The sequence below is a fragment of the Notolabrus celidotus genome, chromosome 7, assembly GCF_009762535.1.
Source record: "Notolabrus celidotus isolate fNotCel1 chromosome 7, fNotCel1.pri, whole genome shotgun sequence".
NCBI classification, from domain to species: Eukaryota; Metazoa; Chordata; class Actinopteri; order Labriformes; family Labridae; genus Notolabrus; species Notolabrus celidotus.
The window spans coordinates 34,128,263-34,148,185 of NC_048278.1; the positions used below are offsets into that span (position 1 = coordinate 34,128,263).

A 19,923-nucleotide genomic window follows, 5' to 3' on the forward strand; every position below is an offset into this window, starting at 1 on the left:
GGACAAAAATGTTCACCCAAACAGATGCCACAGAAAATGATAATCCATGACATTCACTTGACCTGTTAGTGGTCATGGTGTTATGGCTGATCAGTGTAAATCATGTTTAAGGGGTCAGTTCACCAAAAACAAGACAAAAAAAAAATCCCTTTATTTTTGCTATGCAGATAGTTTGGTTTTATTAAGGGGAGGAGTTCGAATGAGAACGGTGACAGAGATATCTGAAATGTCCATGAGTAATGACATTTGTGATTAGATTTTGAATTACAATTTTAATTACATCACGAACAAAACATGTTTTCACAATAAAAAACAAAGTGGTTCCCAGCTCAGTTATCTCTTATGTGCAAAGAAAGTACGGCTGCTCAGTTCAAAACTTCAGCCAAAGCTTTTAAAGTTGGTTTGGAGTAACAGGAAGTTCAAGAAGTCGATACTAAATAAGGCAGGAGTGAAAGCACCATCATTGATTGATTGGGACGGGATTGGGAACTGACTTCTTGTGTTCTTCCAAAAGGCACAATGGAATCATTTAATAATAAGCAAACAGTCAGGATTCATAAAGAAGCACCGTGTCACAAATATATAACTGATTGCACAGACATATGTTTCCTGACATAACTCGTGTTCACACACAAAGTCCCTGAACAAAGTGATCGAAGAGTAAAAGTAGCACAGCTCAGATGGAGGAAGGTGGGGTTTTTTTCTTGGTAATTCAGGAAGTAATTCAACATTCCTTCCTAATCCAGGCTGTGCTACCTTTCTCTTTTCAACTGCTCCTTTCTATCCTTGAAGTTTTTGGGCAGCCTCATTATAAACGTTCAGTTTGTTCCTCTCCAGTCTGAAAGGAATATTTAATAAGCACCAAACTTGCAATGTGTTCTACGTGGCTCTGTTTTCTTTGCATAGAGCAGTATCCATGGCAAAAAGACCAAATAATCCCAGAGATTCTGCCACTCCTGTCATTATCCTGTTTCGTCTGTCTTCACTGGATACCAGGCGCCACCAGGTATCCATTAAAGGTGATGTAAACATCCACATCATCGCTGTAAACAGCATTCTCCCTCTCCCTCTTGTAGAGTCGAACCCAGACCTCGTCATTCAGAGCTAAGTTCATCATGACGCTCTGGCTCTGCATGATGGACCTCTCGCTGGGCTGAGCGTACAGGATCACCTGCTCCTTGTTGTTGTGCATGAGGTGCAGGTAGGTCTCCTTAAAGTTCCAGGTGTGGATGTTCACGTTGAAGAAGTAGATCCCCGGAACATAGCAGTAGAACTTTCCCTTGAACATGTTGAAGTGCTCGTGGATGTTGACAAAGACTGTGTCGAACACCAGCGCCTGGTAGTAGTCCACACTGTGCAGGGACTTGCGACGACCCACCGAGAAGGTAGAGTGAGGGATCTTGCAGGGATCGCCGGGAACACCCGCTTGGCCTTTGCTGCCTTTGGGGCCAATGGGTCCACGGAAGCCAGTAGGTCCATCTAAGCCAGCCTTTCCAGGTGTGCCTCTGTCGCCTCTGTCTCCTTTATCACCTTAGAGGAAAAGAAGAAACAGAAGGGAGTGATGTAGACTGAAACATCAGGGCCATAATCTGAAAGTAACAACATTCACTGACAGGGTTCCCACTCTTTTCCAGGGATCAATTTCCAGGACATTTCCAGTGAAGTTTTGAAGATGTGCGTGGCGATGTCTGTTGTAATCAGCGATGTCTACAACATGCAGTTTCTGTGCAGCTGTGTCGCTCTTTTCGTTTTGCTTGTTTTCACTATCAGGACTTTGCACTCCTACTAGCTACAGTACGGTAATTGAGCTCTCAACCTGCAGGGAAAGTAGTGAGGCACAGACCCCCAAGCTCTCTGCCCAACACCACTGGTCACTCTGTAACTTAAATATAAGACTCCTTGAATCAAAAGAGCACTCCACAAAGTAAATTTACCATACAATAGAAACAATAGACCCCTGTTTTATTTGAATGCATGATTATGACCAGTGAGGGAGAAAAGATGTGACAAAAGTTGCACAGCATGACCGGTCTGTGGCGCTGTCTTTTCCAGCACAGCGTGCACTCAGCTTTCAATGAATGGGAATGTGTTTTTTTAATCATGTCAGGTCGCACTCAGTCTTGTTGAAATAATTTTCCAGGACAATACGTGATTCTCCAGGACAATTAACTTTTTCTCCCATTTTCCAGGTGTTTTCCAGTACTGGAAAACTGGTCAACAGTTTTCCAGGTTTTTCAGGTTTTCCAGGACACGTGGGAACCCTGCACTGAGCTAGAGACCTCAAGTCCACTTCATTCTACTTCTACTATAAATTCAGGTGAGGTTGAAATGAGTCTGCATTGCGCCCATTAAAAAAACAAGCAAGGGGGCGCTGTTGGCCTAGCGGTCTGAGCGTGCACCCCATAACCAGAGGCTACAGCCCTCGTTGCAGAGGTTGCAGGTTCAATTCCAGCCTTGACCATCAACTGCATGTCATCCCCCACTCTCCACTCCCCACATTTCCTGTCTCTCTTCAGCTGTCCTGTCTATTAAAAGGTGAAAATTCCCTAAAAATATAACTTAAAAAAAAAAAGACAAGCTAGTTTAGGCTTCATGATTTCACCCTGATTGGCTGTCCCACATGAGTTTTGAATCACAGAAAGAATATTCATGATTTATAGAGACCAAATATCCATTTACCGAAATGCAGCTTGCTACTGAGTAAATTAAGTCAATCAATTAAAGCTCTCGCTCAAACCTTTCATCTTGACGTGCACCAAGCTTTTTTTATTGTCTTTCATAACAGTTACAAATCAGATATGGACACAGATTGCAGCAAGGCTTTCACATCAGTCATTCTAAATCCCTCTTATAAATCTAAAGCAATTCAGTTAAACCGATACTCATCTTAAATCTGTGAGCCTTCGGACGGCCAGACAAAATGTTCTCAGGGAAATGTTTTTGGGGGGGTCAGTCTGAAAAAATGTGAACATGCCAGGAGTTCAACACACCGAGTCAGACACATTTTTTATTTTACATTTGAACTTCTTTGACCTCTGATGATGTAAGCGTAGGAACTGCAGTTACATTAAATGCACAGTTAGGTGTGCTACTCCTCAGCCGATCTTTTCTTTCAGCACTTCCTCCATGTTTCCTGTTTTGCTGCTTCAAAAAACTCATTGTTTGTTTGGATTTTAAGACACCGTGTGACCTGACAGCAGCCTTTGAAAATGATTAATGCGCTCCTGAACGTTCTCCTTTTGCCACTCTTGACTGAAACCTTGCTGCTTATTTTAACATTTTGACTGCTGTTATTGTTCCAAGTACACAAAAGCCTCTTTGCTGTGATTTTGAGGTGACAATGTTTACAGGAATTCATCACCATATCACGACAAACAGCTTTCACAATTAAAGAAAAGTCCTTTGAGCACAGCAAACACTTCCTTCGTGATAAGCAGGAGTGAACAAAACAAAAGAGACTTGGTTGGAGGAAAAGCAAGTGACAACTCTGTGATCTTATTCATTTAAATAACTATATGTGGCTCTGTCAGGGTTTTCAAAAAACAGAGCAAAATAAAGCAAGCTTCAAAAAGGAAAAGAAGTGATTTCATGCCTGTGAGGCACAAAATAAATGTTGCTCTCGTGTGTTAAGGATAGTTTTTTAACCCAGACCTCTAATGCAGTCCTAAATTAAACGCCTGTGGGCTGGTTGAACCACACAGGAAGAAACTGCTGAGCGCTGCCCTCGTTCACTATGACCAACACTTCCTGCAGACCTGAGGTAAATACCAGTGATCCTCTGCACAGATGCTCAGTCTGTTCATGATCCGTGCAGCTGTGACCAGTGTCCACACAAAGAGCCCAGAGGGGGGAGTTACAGCAGTTTCCACTAACAGCAGCTTAGCAGCACCTCTGTGCCAGATGCCTGTAAACCAGACTGATTCTTTATCTGAAGATCTAAAAACAACATAAATGTCCTATTGTAATCCTGACTGTTCTTTTGGATATTACACAAGAGTAACCATTATTAAAGGTGACATATCACGCTTTTTTCATCAATATATATTGGTCTAAGAGGTCCCAAAAACATGGCTTTAAAGTTTATGCTCAAAAAAACACTTTGAAATCAGATTTTGACATGCCTGAAAAATCCTTTTCTTCAGTCCTCCTCAGAACACTCTGTTTTCTCTCTGACCACGCCCCCTCAGGAAGTGGATGTGGTCTCGGCTCTCCAGCACGTTGATCTAATGTTTACATGTTGGCTCTGAATATACACGGCTGCTCAGAGATCACGTTACTTCAACCCTCTGAATCTGATCCAGAATCTGATCCTGACGGAGAGGCGCCTGCAGCAGGACCTTTCTTAACGATTGGTCATAGATTTAGTGTTTCTTGTTGTTTTATTTATCAGTATGTCGACGTGTGTCTTGGTACACAGCTACGGACATGTAGCTATGTGGCTATGCTAACTAGCGCTAGCACTTATCCATGATAAATAAAAATCATCCACTAGATCTTCAAATCTGCAGGCCTGGGGAGTAAATCCGACCTCTACCAGAAAGGCAGCAGGACCTTTTATGAAGGATTGGTCACAGATTCTGTGTTTCTTGTTGTATTTGTCAGTATGTAGACGTGTGTCTTGGTACACAGCTACAGCTATGAACATGTAGCTATGTAGCTATGCTAACTAGCGCTAGCACTTATTCATGATGAATAAAAATCATCCACTAGATCTTCAAATCTGCAGACGTGGGGAGTAAAATCGACCTTTGTGTTTATTAAGACAGCCTACAACTAGCATGCCTCCCTCCTAAGCTCCTTGTTAGCACACATTTGTGTAGGTAATGAAAAACAGAGGGGGGATTCAGTATTATTTTATACAGTCTATGGGCTGAACAAGCTCCGAGCTCTGACTCCGTGACAGACCGGATATTGTTGTTACGTAACAAAAACACGGAAGTCTGAAACGGCTCGTTTCACACACATAAAGGTGGAGAAATCAGAACAGGGGCAGAATGGATTTTTTTCATTCTTGGGGGGTTTGTAGACAGGGACACATATTTCAGGTAGAGAACCATTAAAAAGTCCATTTTGCATGATATGTCACCTTTAAGACACCCAAACACTGACAGAGATATGTCTGTGATGTTTGATAAGTTCAAGGAGTGAAATGAGGGGAAACATCATGAGCTACTCTTCTGATTAACGTTCAGCCGGTCTCATCTGCTTTTAAGTGAGCCGTTGATTTTCCGCACTGTGCCTCTGCTTCGCTTACAGAAAACAAGAGGACCTCTTCATCGATTGAACACAGAAAGACAGTGAACGAGACTAAGTCAAAGCAGGGAACTACAATCAAAACAGTCTGTGGCAGTAAGACCGAGACATCGAAACATGTTGCAGAACCAGACACTGAAGACCATTGAACAGAGGAATGGGTTAGGGTTAGACGGAAACCTCCAGGGCTAAGAAAGAAATGAAACCAACGTGAAGCTCAAACTGCAGATCCATGAGTGGCCACTCGAGGCATGCCATTAAAGTCTGTCCATCTCCATTAGGCCTCATATTCAAATGCTAAACTTTACTGCAGAATTAAACATGTTTACAGTCTTGTATGAACAAAAGTGTTGATCTTTATCATTCTTTTCTCTGTTCATGACACTGTCAAGGGGTGAACTGTGACTGATACTGATACTCTCTGGTCTTGAGTATTCTAAGGCTCAAAGATATCCGAGCTGTCTGCATGGTATAATCTAAGCGACAAGTCACTGAACTCAACTTCTCTGGCTCATTTGTTGTTGTTGTTTTTTTGTTGATGCCTTTTGGAGATGTTTCAAAGGTGACATATCATGCAAAATTGACTTTTTAATGGTTCTTTACCTGAAATATGTGTCCCTGACATGTCTACAAACCCCCCCGAGAATGAAAAAATTCCATTCTGCCCCTGTTTTGATTTCTCCACCTTTCTGTAAATGTGTGTGAAACGAGCCGTTTCAGACTTCCGTGTTTTTGTTACGTAACAGCAATATCCGGTCTGTCACGGAGTCAGAGCTCGGAGCTTGTTCAGCCCATAGACTGTATAAAATAATACTGAATCCCCTCCTCCGTTTTTCATTACCTGCACAGATGTGTGCTAACAAGGAGCTTAGGAGGGAGGCATGCTAGTTGTAGGCTGTCTTAATAAACACAAAGGTCGGTTTTACTCCCCACGTCTGCAGATTTGAAGATCTAGTGGATGATTTTTATTTATCATGGATAAGTGCTAGCGCTAGTTAGCATAGCCACATAGCTACATGTTCGTAGCTGTGTACCAAGACACATGTCTACATACTGATAAATAAAACAACAAGAAACACTAAATCTGTGACCAATCCTTCAGACAGTTCCTGCTACAGGCGCCTCTCCATCAGGATCAGATTCTGGATCAGATTCAGAGGGTTGAAGTAATGTGATCTCTGAGCAGCCGTGTATGTTCAGCCAACATGTAAACATTAGATCAACGTGCTGGAGAGCCGAGACCACATCCACTTCCTGAGGGGGCGTGGTCAGAGAGAAAACAGAGTGTTCTGAAGAGGACTGAAGAAGAGGGCTTTTCAGACATGCCTAAATCTGATTTCAAAGTGTTTTTTTGAGCATAAACTTTAAAGACATGTTTTGGGGACCTCTTAGACCAATATATATTGATGAAAAAAGCATGATATGTCACCTTTAATGCAAATATCTGTCATATAATATATTATATATGTGTTAAAATGTGCTTCCAAGAAGTATTATAGATAAGGTTGTCTATACTTTAGTACTAACACATGCTTTATAATGTCCAATTATGCACATTCATATCAAAAAGTACCAAAAAATGAAAAATCTGATCTTTAATCAAAAACAGAGTGAGCAGTGGTTATGGAGTTACATTAGCTGTGTTTCCATCATGTGGTCAGGCTCAGTTTGGCACGATACCATACCGAATTACTTGCATTTCTGTTGTTAAAAATGAGGAGGGGTCCCAAAATTACCAATCCATACCATCCTACTTTTTTGGCACGCTTCTGTTGGGGTACCTAATATACTGATCAGGCCCATAGACCCTATTTTCCTTAATTATGACTCTGTTTTATGTACAGTTGTAGTTTTGGGTGTTATACAGGTGTCAGGGGATAGTCTCATCAGGAAACAATCTTGATGATAGACAGACACCAGCTGAGCGGTAAGAGGGGCACAGAGATCAATGCAAAGGGAGAGGGAGATGCACAACACATATCTTTTAGCCGACTAAACGTGCACAGTTTTGGGTAAGCCGGGATGTGTAGTTTACCTGCCCTCCTTCAACTTCTAGAATGAAAAATAAACAACTCTAGTGAGCAACCATCACAAAAAAATCACGGGCATATACTGGTCAGCTTCAATAACTTTGTGGATGCTAACCCCTCACTGTTTTCCACCTTCATCCTTTACTCCAAACATTGTCACTTTTAGCTCCAAATACAGAGGCTTCAAAAAAAGGCAGTTCAACAAACCAATTGGGGATCCCCACTATCTCAACAATGTCCAAGAAAAACACTGAAGGTCTAGTAACAAAAAGCTAAGTGACCTTATTCAACAGAATTCAGTCATAAACAACACTTAGAAAAAAAAAGAAAAGCACAGCAAAAGCAATACAACTGGTTTATATAACTAAAAGCATAATAAAGTGTCTCAATACATCAAGGCTGGGTGAAATCTACTTTAATTCTGCACATGTAGAAAAACAAGATGTCAAACGTTACGGTTCACGGTCATCTTTTTCCACGTTGGAGAGTTCTGGTTTCTTTTAAACAACTTGGCAAACTGCGCTCTAACTTTGGGACTGGCCGAAAAAACTGATTGTGGGTTATGCTCTTTAAATCCAATCACTGCAGCTTTTTTGCAGGAGCACGCCCAAACTCAAACACAATCAAAGCAGCGTATGTTTTAATGTCAGCTGTCAGTGGATCAGTGCAGCACGGGGAAGAAAAGTGAGTTTATGTTTTCTGCCACATAAGCAGGTTCAGTGCCAGGTAAATGCACGTTATGAGACCTCCTTCATTGCACAGCTGGAATGTAGGACATCTGTATTCTGCTTTATTGGCACTTTGTACAGAAGAGCACTAAACGGAGATATGACATGCAACTCTTCAGCTTTAGCATGAATCCATCTTTTGGATGTTATTTCCTATCTTCTAATATATGCAGCACAATGCACAAAAACACAAACATCATATGTGATGGTTGCACATTTTGAAAAATCTGTAGCTGCCTCAAGATCGCAACCTACTCCATGTCACAGTGTGAACAGTCCTATGTGTTCAGAAAGCTCAACTCCCTTACTGAGAACTTTTCAGGTCATCCTTCTGGCAGAGTGCTTCTAAAAGTTTTCCTTGGAGGAAGTTTCTTTGCTGAACACAAAGTTTATGAAGGTATTGAAACTGAATCTGGATAGCTCAGTGGAAAAGTTGTGGGTTGTTTTTCAGTATGGAAAGGCATTTTTTGTTTGTGTGCCTATGCATCATCTCTGGATGGATGTGTGTGTGTGTGAGAGAGAGAAATACTTTTCTTTTCCACAGTTCAGCAGTTGGATTGTTTCAGAGGGTTGATCATGGGTCAGAACAGACTTGGCATGTCCAGTTATCAGAGATCCAGCAGATAAAACAGAAGAGTGATGACACATGGTTTGGACTCATCTGGTTCAGTTGGCTGCTAAGACTCCTGATATTGGATCCACATGTTCTGACAAATCCCTCCCCAGCTGTGATTGTGTGGTGTCTAGAGACTGGGAAATCCTCATATTTTAATCACTTGTTTCTCTTGTCAGATTTTCCAAACTCTTTAGGTTTCCCCTGGGCCTTCATACACTTGGACGAACCATGATGCACAAACACACCATCATCATCTCACACAACATAGTCACAGTGTGACCGAGACAGACTCCAAAGTGAATCAGGACTGTGTAACGAGCAGAGACTTCCATGAGTCTTCAAGTTTCCCAGACTCCAGAGTTTGAGTCAGGTTTGTTATAACTTTGTAGTCAGTCTAGGTATGTCACAATGTCATGGACAACATTGCCAAGGGTGGAGCGACACGCTACCTCATGAACTTGAAACGCAATCTACTAACTTCCATGTCATCATCGTTTCTAATGATGTTCAAAATCATGTTTTAAAGTTATATTTTTGGGCTTTTTGCCTTTATTCCATAGGACAGCTGAAGAGAGACAGGAAACATGGGGAGTAGAGAGTGGGGGAAGACATGCAGGAAAATGGTCGACCGGTCGGGAATCGAGCCAGCGACCATTGCGACAATGACTATGGCCTCTGTATGTGGGGCGCTTAGACCGCTAGGCCACCAGGGCCCCCAAAATCATGTTTTATCTGCGTCACCAGCCCTGTGACAGACACTGACAGTCTTTTTTATGAAATCCCAAAAAACTAGCAGGGAAACTTTTTTTGAGTGTGCATAGAGTACCTCACTTTCATCTGTCATCTCCTCCAACATGATCTGTGCTGCAGAACAAGTTAAGCACTGTTGTAAAACACTAGCTAGCTAGCTGGTTACTGAGTCTTCTTCTGCTGCTGCTGCTAAATCTTCTCCATCTTTCTAATACTGCCCCCCAAATTCTTATTTTCAGCATAATATCAGTATTTGATATCAAGCACATTCCATAGAGAGTGTCCTAACGTACTGTATCACAGTGTGGTATGCAGGCTGCACCATGCGGACTAGAAGGCTCTGCAAAGACTCATCAGGTCTGCAGAAAAGATCACCGGCTGTCCCCTGCCCCCTCTGGATGAACTTGCCACCTCATGCTACACCAACAGAGCATCATTTCAGACCCCTCCCACCCTGGTCACCCCCTTTTTGAACTGTTACCATCTGGTAGACGCCTCAGAACTACCAAATCCCAAACCAGCAGACTCAGAGACAGTTTCTTTCACACAGCCATCAGCACACTCAATAAACAAAAACCCAAAAATGTTTTTTAGCCGCTAGTATACACTGCACTTTGCTGCACATAGACACTTTTTACATTTATTTATTACACTGTGACAATTGTTTTTATGGTGGCTCCTGTCTTATTGAATGTGTGTATTCATTTGTCTGAGTGCATCATTCGGGTTGAGTGGCAATATTAAGTTTGTTGTAGCACTACAATAAAGGATTCTGATTCTGATTCTGTTTCTGATTTCATTCTTTTGAAGACATTATTTTAAAAACAGGTATAATTCAACAGCCTTAATTCTGTATTTTGTTTTGGAGAAATTCAATTAAAAGCAGGGTTTTAGGTTCTTATGCAATATATAGAGAAGTAAAAACATACATAACCACTTGTGTCTACATATTCACAATAAGGCCCTGGGAAAGAGCATTTTTGGGAAGGCCTCAAGATTAGTTAAGGGGGCAATGTTGAGGTTTTAAAAAATAGGCATGACAAGCCACAAACGCTTATGTTACTCCCTGTCCAACCCCGACCTCTTTCCACCTTATTAAACAAATTAGAGAGGTGTAGTACTTGCACAACAGTCCTGCCTTCAACGGGCTATGTGACAGGGACCAGAGGGTCAGTTTGGATCTGGTCTAGTTGGTAAGGGGTCTATTTCAGACCTGGTCAAAATAACTGCAGATCTCTTTCAGATTGGATCTATTTTACTGTGTGCCATGTTGTGTATGAAACAAGCGGCAACCTCCGGTCTCAAAATATGAAGCCCATGCAGAAGTGTTATAAACTGCAATTCACCGAGAATCTGCTTGAGGCTGGCTGCAGAAACATCGGAAACCACATACACACCAATTCACAATAGATGATCTTTGAAGCATTAAAGGTGACATATCATGCAAAATTGACTTTTTAATGGTTCTCTACCTGAAATATGTGTCCCTGGCATGTCTACAAACCCCCCGAGAATGAAAAAAATCCATTCTGCCCCTGTTCTGATTTCTACACCTTTCTGTAAATGTGTGTGAAACCAGCCGTTTCAGACTTCCGTGTTTTTGTTACGTAACAACAATATCCGGTCTGTCACGGAGTCAGAGCTCGGAGCTTGTTCAGCCCATAGACTGTATAAAATAATACTGAATCCCCTCCTCTGTTTTTCATTACCTGCACACATGTGTGCTAACAAGGAGCTTAGGAGGGAGGCATGCTAGTTGTAGGCTGTCTTAATAAACACAAAGGTCGGTTTTACTCCCCACGTCTGCAGATTTGAAGATCTAGTGGATGATTTTTATTTGTCATTGTTTAAGTGCTAGCGCTAATTAGCATAGCCACATAGCTATATGTTCATAGCTGTAGCTGTAGCTGTAGCTGTAGCTGTAGCTGTAGCTGTGTACCAAGACACACGTCGACATACTGACAAATAAAACAACAAGAAACACTAAATCTGTGACCAATCCTTCAGAAAGGTCCCGCTGCCTTTCTGGTAGAGGTCGGTTTTACTCCCCACATCTGCAGATTTGAATATCTAGTGGATGATTTTTATTTATCATGGGTAAGTGCTAGCGCTAGTTAGCATAGTCACATAGCTACATGTTCGTAGCTGTGTACCAAGACACACGTCGACATACTGATAAATAAAACAACAAGAAACACTAAATCTGTGACCAATCCTTCAGAAAGGTCCTGCTACAGGCGCCTCTCCGTCAGGATCAGATTCTGGATCAGATTCAGAGGGTGGAAGTAACGCGATCTCTGAGCAGCCGTGTATATTCAGCCAACATGTAAACATTAGATCAACGTGCTGGAGAGCCGAGGCACATCCACTTCCGGAGGGGGCGTGGTCAGAGAGAAAACAGAGTGTTCTGATGAGGAATGAAGAAGAGGGATTTTCAGGCAGACCAAAATCTGATTTCAAAGTGTTTTTTTGAGCATAAACTTTAAAGACATGTTTTGGGGACCTCTTAGACCAATATATATTGATATGTCCCCTTTAATAAACATGTTTACAGCCTGGTTCAAAAAAACTCAAAAATGACTGACTTGACCGGCAGGCGGGAACACATAGCTGTTGGCTAGGAGGCTCAAACCCCTCCTCTTTACGTCACACTATTTTAGTTGAGTTCAACATTTCCAGTATGGCTCCCGCTGACAATTGGCTTCAAAACAGCGCTCAGGAACAGATGGGTGACGTCACGGATACTACGTCCATTATTTATACAATCTATGGTATGAATGTAATGTATGCATGTATGAAACTATGTGTGGTTCTTGTAGATTTTCCATTGATGTGTTCCAAATCAAATTCCAAAACATTAGTTTGAAGACATCCAGTAACAAGTAACAAGTAAACTGAAGTTAGGAGTTTGTTTTCATGTTATCGGTAGCTAGACTGGCATAGTGATACTCTTCAGTGACAGACTACATGCATACAAATGATGAGGTTGTGATTTTCTGTGGTTTTTAGATAGATATGAGATTTCTGAAAAGGAAATTTTCCCACTTTTGCTGTAAAATAAAACTTTACTGGAGCTATAATCCAGTGTGCAAAAAAATCAAATATCATAGCTTACAAAATTCATGTATCAAAAGGCATTTCCTCAAACATGCACTGTCAGAAGCTTTTTAAAGTCACTGTTACTCTGCAGTCTGGTTCTTTTCAAAACGCTGATTATGGTTTGACTCTTTAAATGGTTCCAGGTTGAGAGTCCTACTTCATTGTTAAAAGGAAAGTCTAACTGTGGTCTCAGTGCCAATAAACTTTCAGTGTGAACTTCAGCAGAGCTGCTGCATTACGATGAAATACGTGATTACTCATTTCATCAGATATATAGTTAGCTGCCTGAAAATAAGAATTACAACATCCAGATAAGAAGAAGCGTATCCATGCTCTGGTACCTTTAAGGATGGTCATGTTGATGACAGTGTGGACCTCAGGCATCTGATATTTGGTGGAGGTTGCTGGAGGCTCAAGGTGGTCGCAGCACCTCCTGCATAGTCTGGAAGGAGATCGGGAGGGGGAGGGGACACTGCTGACCAGGGGGAGGAGCAAAAGCAGCCTCAAACATGGGGTCAACATGGCTGTCACAACCTGGAGTGAAACAGAAAGAAAGGAGAGGGGTCAAGGTTTAAAGTTGAATGTTTATAGAGCATATTCACCCTTATGAATGTATTGCAAATGGACACTTTTAACATATATGTAGACTTGAAAACCTGTTTGAGGATGGGAGCAAGCGGGAGCTTCATCACAAAAATCAGTATTCAAGAGGAACTTCAAAAAGTCAAACAAGTTCAGCACAAAAAACGGAAAAACCCTCGACCCCAAACCAACATTTTTGGGTTTGAATTGGCAGTGTACGTTTGACATTCCTGTGGATAACTGGCAAAGAGTACATTTTCCTGACAGCCGAGTTGGAGGATTGTCTTTGAAGAATTGAGATTACAGACAGTAATCATTTTGCATTTCTGTCCCTTTGGAAACAAGCAAAACGTTCATGTTTTTGCCCTCATGCTGCAGCAATCAATCACAGAGGAGGCCGTGTAACAGAGCTGCCTCCTAATAGTCAACCCTTATAACCGTCAATCATTGGAAAGACAGAAGACCTAGTTGATTATTGATCAAGTAGTCCCAGATATAAAGTTGTTTGCTGTCTAAACATCTGCTTGATCTAACTGTAGAATACCCTGCCCTACTCTTTTAGGGAGGTCAGCTTATAAATATTAAATAATTTTGATACAGCAGCTCCTCAACATATACATAAACAGTATGTATGTTTCTGGAGTAAACCAGCCCCCAATAGCAAGGACCAAAAATACAAAAAATTGACATTGGAGTTATTGTTTTTGACTTTAATTTGAAATGCAATGCACAACATGTAAAATGCGGTGGAGCTGCTGTATTGTTGTTGTTAAAATATTACCTTTCAACCAGGTACTGTATGGTTTTTAAACTTTTGTAGCTTGTTAAAAAGGACATACAGTAAAAAAAAATCAAAAATCTCTCAAATTTTAGGAGTGCTGGGATTCAATTTAGAGGTGCTTCAGCACCACCAAAAATGGACTAGAAGCGCCTATGGCACTGAGGTATACCTCAGATGGAGTAAAGTACAAGTTCATATGACATGCAAAGCAAGAATTTTAAAGGTACAGCAGTCAGAATGAAGTGTCTTGGTAAGCTTGGGTCTTAGCATAGTGGTTGTGAAGGCATACATTGTGTTTGAATTGAGTGAATTAAACACGTTTTATGCAGTTTTAGCACAGAATCCAACAAACAATACTTAACCGTTAGTTATTTAGCTAGCTAGCATAGACTTGCCAGGTTTAAGCTGACTGAATGAGTCCAAAGGGACCACCAACCTTCAAAATGCATGGTTTAAATAACAGAAGCAGGGGTGGAACAATGTTAAATTGAAGTGGAATTAGCGTTAAGTCCCCATTAGTTTTTGGTGTCACATTCAAAATAAGAACTGCTTTTTCTGTTGGCAAGCAATGCCATCTGTGCATGCACTTGTTGATTTGAAGTTGGTTCCTGTCTAGCATAGCATCAAAAGTTGTGTTTATTAAATTCTCATTCAGCCCTGGAATTCAGACCATTTACTTCTGAACCAAAGGTATTAAGATAATGAATATAATCTGCAATGAAAGTCTTTAGATGGGAACAGCTGTAAATGTATGTATTGGGATACCATTTTCTCCAGCAGCAAGTCAGGGCCTGTGTCCACTAATGCCTGTTTTTGCACTGGCAGTGCCTGCTTTCTCTACAATACCAATGCAGTTAAGCGTATGTATAGCGCTCAGGGGTAGAGCATACAACCTAACCTGGCTTCTTGCCATGACTCTGTCATCTCCGTCTTTTAATTAAGCATACAGAGCAAGTTAAAACTGACTTAATGGTCACTACCAAGGAAGTGCAAGGAGACAACTTTTGCAACCCAGCTATAGGAGCTGGTAAGAAGCAGTGATTTTGAGGTTGTAGCTGGACCCAGGCCTTAATACTTTGTAAAATTGTAATAGAGATGAAGCCAAAGTCGTGAATATGTCCCAACCTTGTGCACTGCCTTTCAAATTGTTCATCTCTAATAATCCTTTCACAGATAACTTTTGGCAGCTGTTGAAAGATGTCTGTCAGACGTGTTGGTACTTCAGCTTTTGTTTTTTCCCTGTCTTGTCGTATTAGTGGTTTCCTACATTTCCAAAGAATGTTCCCTTTAGCTTCCAAGGCCAAAAGGAAACTGCAGTTTGAAGGTAAAAAAACACAGATGACAGATTGTCTCGTGGCCTTGGAAGTTCTCATATGGGGTCCAGAGTGAAATACGAGTCCTGCAGAGAAGCTACAGATTTGAAAAGTGAGAAGGATGAAGTTATGCGGCCTCCAATATGTACACATTATGCACACCTGGACTCAATCTGATGAAAAAACATCAGCCATTATTGAACTCTCTGTACGTAAAGAAAGCAGTGAACACTTTCATGCACGTGTCCAAGGACGACATGTGGTGTTGAACCTGTTACCCTTGTCACACCTCTTCATATTACCCAGATCCACACACTCAAATGTCTTTGTTTGCAACATAACACACTAGAAGCATCATAATAAGATATTAAAACTTGATCAATATACTAGGTGTACTCATTTCAGATTAACTTTACAATAATAAGACGGCAGTGAATGAAACTGTAAGGATACAAAGACATCCATAGTAGGTCTGTATTCTGCATTATGTAACACAAAACATCTGGCCCCTGTTTGATGTTGTTACCCAGAATGCCTCATGGTAAACTGAGTGCATATGTTACAAGGATTATCCCTGAGGGCCGGGACCTCCTGAGTCACACGAGACCCTGATGTGACATAAAACAAACTGATTAAGAATTACAGGATACATTTTAGTGGATATTTAAGCATCCTTACAACACTACGTGTAGTATTTGTTTTATGTTGGGTTAAATCTGGCGTGAGGACGTTTTACAAACACAGGATATGAACATCTGCAACATTCAAACCCTTCTCTAATGAGTTTACAAAGCGTTTGGTTTCTTAGTGGTGCATCACTGATTTTGTTTGTTTCTACTGTGAAGTTTAGAGTAACAGGGGACTCTATCTACAAAGTGAGTTTAACAGCAGATCGTCATATCTTTACAAGAACAGAGCAAACTATGATATTAGAAACATTTGAAGAAGTTAGGCACACAGTGATCCAGAGTGAAATCAACACAGCTGAAGAGAGAACAAGGCAGAAAAAGAAAAGACACTGCCAGTGAATGCACAAATTATGGCTCATTATCTTTCCCATCATTATACCGCATAATAGATCTGATGATATAAACTCCAGATTTTTTTTTCATTAAGCTGTGTTACTTAAGTGAGCTTTGGATGCAATATTTCAGCTATCAAATGGAGGAGTATGGTGATGACAAACATGGATATAAAAACACAATTCAAAGCCATATGCATGAGCTGTTCTACACCCAATAAGTGGCCTGCAAAAACTTCAAGCCTTTGGTGTTGAGCTTCTTACAGTCTCTGTTATAGCAGGGGTTCCCAAATTTTCAGCCCGCAACCCCCCAAAATATTGGTGCCAAAGACTTGCGACCCCCGCTGTCCCTCAAAGTGATTTAATGTGGCTTCATTTAGCTGTTCTGCAGAAAATTAGCCTACCTACATGAGCCTGTGGTTGTGTTTCCTGTGCTGTTATGAATTAACCTGCTGCTTACTGATGCTTTTGATAATATAACTGTTTACTAACTCTAAACTTAGGAGTCATCTGGCAAAAAGAAAGGCAGAAAACTCATTACATTTTCTATTTTCAAGGTTTTATTTCAAGTTTAGCTACTGTTTTTTTCAATATTTTTGTTACTATAATGGATAAAATGTACTATTTTTAGATAATTAAGAAGAAAAAACATTCTGGAAGACATCTCACGACCCCGCATTTGTGTCTGGCGACCCCCCAGGGGGTCCTGACCCACACTTTGGGATCCCCTGTGTGATGATATCGGCACAATTAATAACTTTCATTACTAAAGTGTTCTGTCAGTCTTTCTCCTTCCTCCCCTCTACCAATCAGCTCACAGAGCTCCAGGATCAAGGGAATCTACTGCTCAGTGATTTTCAGAAGATGAGTAGGTTATGGATTCAGCAAAGTTTACCATGCTGATCTGAGAAGTGAACCAACTTTGTAAACCCTGACGTTACCTAAAGAACTGAAAATCCTGGTTTGAAGTACAGGCCTCTCTGTCCTTTACTTTTTTCTCTGTTTTGGTCTCCACCATCCCACAATAATAATGTCAAATTCCTTAAGTGCTAGATGCTTCATTATGCACTCCAATGCCAAGTTTATCTGTCTATTTGGAGAGCAGGGGGTGGTGTACAGTGGGTTTATCAGTGCATATTTCCCAAAGCAGCAGCAGTCTGCTGTGGGAAAGTTGATGAGAGTGGAATTCAGGGATCAAACCACCAAAACGATAAGCTAAAACAAACCCTTGTTTCTGTTCTTGGATTTACAGTAAATCTGCTCCCCACTTTCTATCCCCCATCCTCCTACATTTCCGTCTTCTTTCCATCCATCTTAGTGTTTTGCCCCCTTAAACCCACACATGTGTATCACAAATCCTCTTGAGGGGAGGATTGAGAAGAGAAAACAAAAGCAAACGTTGGGATGAGAGAGCAAACTAAAAAAGAACATAAACAGGGGATAACAGAGACATTCCCAGGAGCTTTTAGAGTGATGGATGGCTGTTAACTGGATTTGAGATGACGGATAGAGCATGTCTGTGAGAAAATGAAACAACTGGAGCACTGCAACATAATATTATCAGACTACTGATATTAGAATATAAACATAACAGGTATTATCTGAGTCTGCAGCCAGACAAATGTTGAGGGAAACATTAACAGTTACTTATGCAAGTTCATGATCATCATTTTAGGCTTGACATTTTTGTGCATGCATAATACATCCTAATTATAAACCTGTTTATTATTTGGCAGTAGCTCAGTCTGCAGAGACTTGGCCTCAAAACTGGAAGGTTGCAGGTTCAAGTCCTGGAAATTGCACTGGTAGCTGGCGAGGTGAAAGTTCACTTCCAGGCCACTGCCAAGATGCTCTTGTGCCAGGCACCAAACCCCTAACTGCTCCTGTGCTCAACCATGTGCAGTCCCCCCCAGCCTCTCCATTATTGCATGATCATAGGATCCTGTTTGTGCATGTGTGTGTGTGTATTTCAGCAAATGAATAATGAGCGGAATCAAATTAATTTCCCCATGGGGACTCAGAAAGTACATCTCCTTCTTTTTACACTTGATTACTCAACGTCTCACTGCTTTTATAAAACCACTGGTTGTGCTTTCTCATGACCTGATGTTGCAAAATCCAATAACACTGATTTACCTTAAAAAAAACGTATGGTACGTTCTTTTAATTTACAGACCATATTACTCTTAACATATAGCCTAGTTGCAATTCTTGGCAATTATCTGATGCAGGTTAGTTATGCAGGTGAAAACAACTTTCAACTATTAAATTATTAGATGCAATTAAATGACAAATGAAGAGTTCATTTGCAAAAACAGATGACACCGTTCATATACATTTTCAAAAAACACATTTCTTCTTTATTTACATATTTAATAGTTACATTTTTAACAAGCCTCTAATGATTAATGCCATTTTGACTTAGTCAAAGCCACCTAACTTCAGTTGATTGATAATATTGATAAAGCTAGCAATATAAAAAAATATGTTTTTGAAACATTTTGAAAACATTTTAAAAGTGAGTTATCTGTTTTTTGCAAATTAACTTTTCAAATATTGAAATATCTTGACAATTTTTAAAAAGAGACTGATCTCTTTAAAAATGTTTTTTAACAAAATTATCAGTAATGTGTTTGGCACGTTCAGGTACCCTCGTATTTTCGCACATTTTTGTGCAACCGGAGCTACACACGTGCCAAAATGACTTCAGCCCACCATGACCTTATGATACCGCATGCACTCACCCTTCCTCGCCCACCAATCATGACTCCCCCCGGAGCTGTGTGCACAGCTGACACCACGACCACGGTGCCATCAATGCTGCTAATGAAGTGAGCACACACTGATTCACAATAGACCTGCAAACCACAACACACATGCATAACACTCATAATGAATTCATTGGGGGAGCCACGTCTACAAAGCCAGAGCATCAGTTTGGCATGCAGCTGCAAACCGGATAACCTCACACACACACTCACACGCACACACAACTAAAACTGTAACACACACTTACGCACAGTGCGCTTTTCAGGAGCGTATCAGGGAGCCGGCGCGCGTCAACGTGCACGATGATGCAGAAGGGATAACTTTTGGAAAAAAGGATAAAAAAGCTGCTGAGTTGGAGACTTGTGAATAACTTCTTCTATGCTGCACGTCCCTGCAAGCACGCCAACGCGCCGCCGGGTGTTTCTTCCTCTACTACTACTTTTACCTTTAAAGCTCCACAGCAGGATTATTCTGCAGAGTCGTGTCGGCTGAGTTGTCAGAGTTGTGTCAGATCGTGTCACAGAGCCTGGTCGCGTTTCTTACCTGCTGCTGGAGCTCACTTCAGCCGGGGAGGAAAAAAAACAGACTGCTGGTGTCAGACTGAGAGGAGGAACCACTGAGGAGAAACCTCTTTCCCTCTTTCCCTCCCTCCCTCTCTCTCCTTTCTTTTTTTTTTTTTTACACACACACACACACACACACACACACACACACACACACACACACACACACACACACACACACACACACACAAGATGTGAACACACACCTTTCACCCTCCCTCATCAAAGTGCATCAAAAGTCAAATTTGTCTCCAATATCATGTCCCCTCCTTTTCTTCCTTTTTTCTGCTCCTGTGATCATCTCCTGAACTTCCCCTCCTCCCCCTTCATCCCTCTTTTGACTCCTCATCCATCACTCTTAGTACTTATAAGAGAGTCAAAGCCAGCAGTGGAGGAGGTACTTTGAAAGAAAAGCTTT

General features: G+C 41.2%; 1 protein-coding gene across 7 annotated transcripts; it reads right to left on the minus strand.

Moving 5' to 3' along the window:
* Positions 1–257: 257 nt before the first annotated feature.
* On the minus strand, positions 258–19,574 carry c1qtnf6b (C1q and TNF related 6b). Of its 7 annotated transcripts, none has more exons than XM_034686963.1 (4): positions 19,388–19,489; positions 19,194–19,262; positions 12,818–13,010; positions 258–1,530 (listed from the first exon to the last, which is right to left on the minus strand). In XM_034686963.1, exons 3-4 carry the CDS (start codon positions 12,996–12,998, stop codon positions 983–985), a joined length of 729 nt encoding a protein of 242 aa, XP_034542854.1. In that variant the 5' UTR covers positions 12,999–13,010; positions 19,194–19,262; positions 19,388–19,489; the 3' UTR covers positions 258–982. The 7 variants fall into 7 exon arrangements, with proteins under 7 accessions (XP_034542854.1, XP_034542851.1, XP_034542850.1 ...); XM_034686960.1 differs by having other exon boundaries at positions 19,190–19,262; XM_034686959.1 differs by lacking the exon at positions 19,194–19,262 and having other exon boundaries at positions 19,486–19,574.
* Positions 19,575–19,923: the final 349 nt, after the last annotated feature.

Coding starts and splice junctions, on each gene's coding strand:
- c1qtnf6b (XM_034686958.1), bottom strand. CDS start 19,106: ATGCTCTGGCTTTGTAGACGTGGCTCCCCCAATGAATTCATTATGAGT. Junction 13,011..18,917: donor TGATTGGTGGGCGAGGAAGG/GTGAGTGCATGC, acceptor GTTTCACTCCAG/GTTGTGACAGCCATGTTGAC. Junction 1,531..12,817: donor CAACATGACCATCCTTAAAG/GTACCAGAGCAT, acceptor TTTTCCTCTAAG/GTGATAAAGGAGACAGAGGC.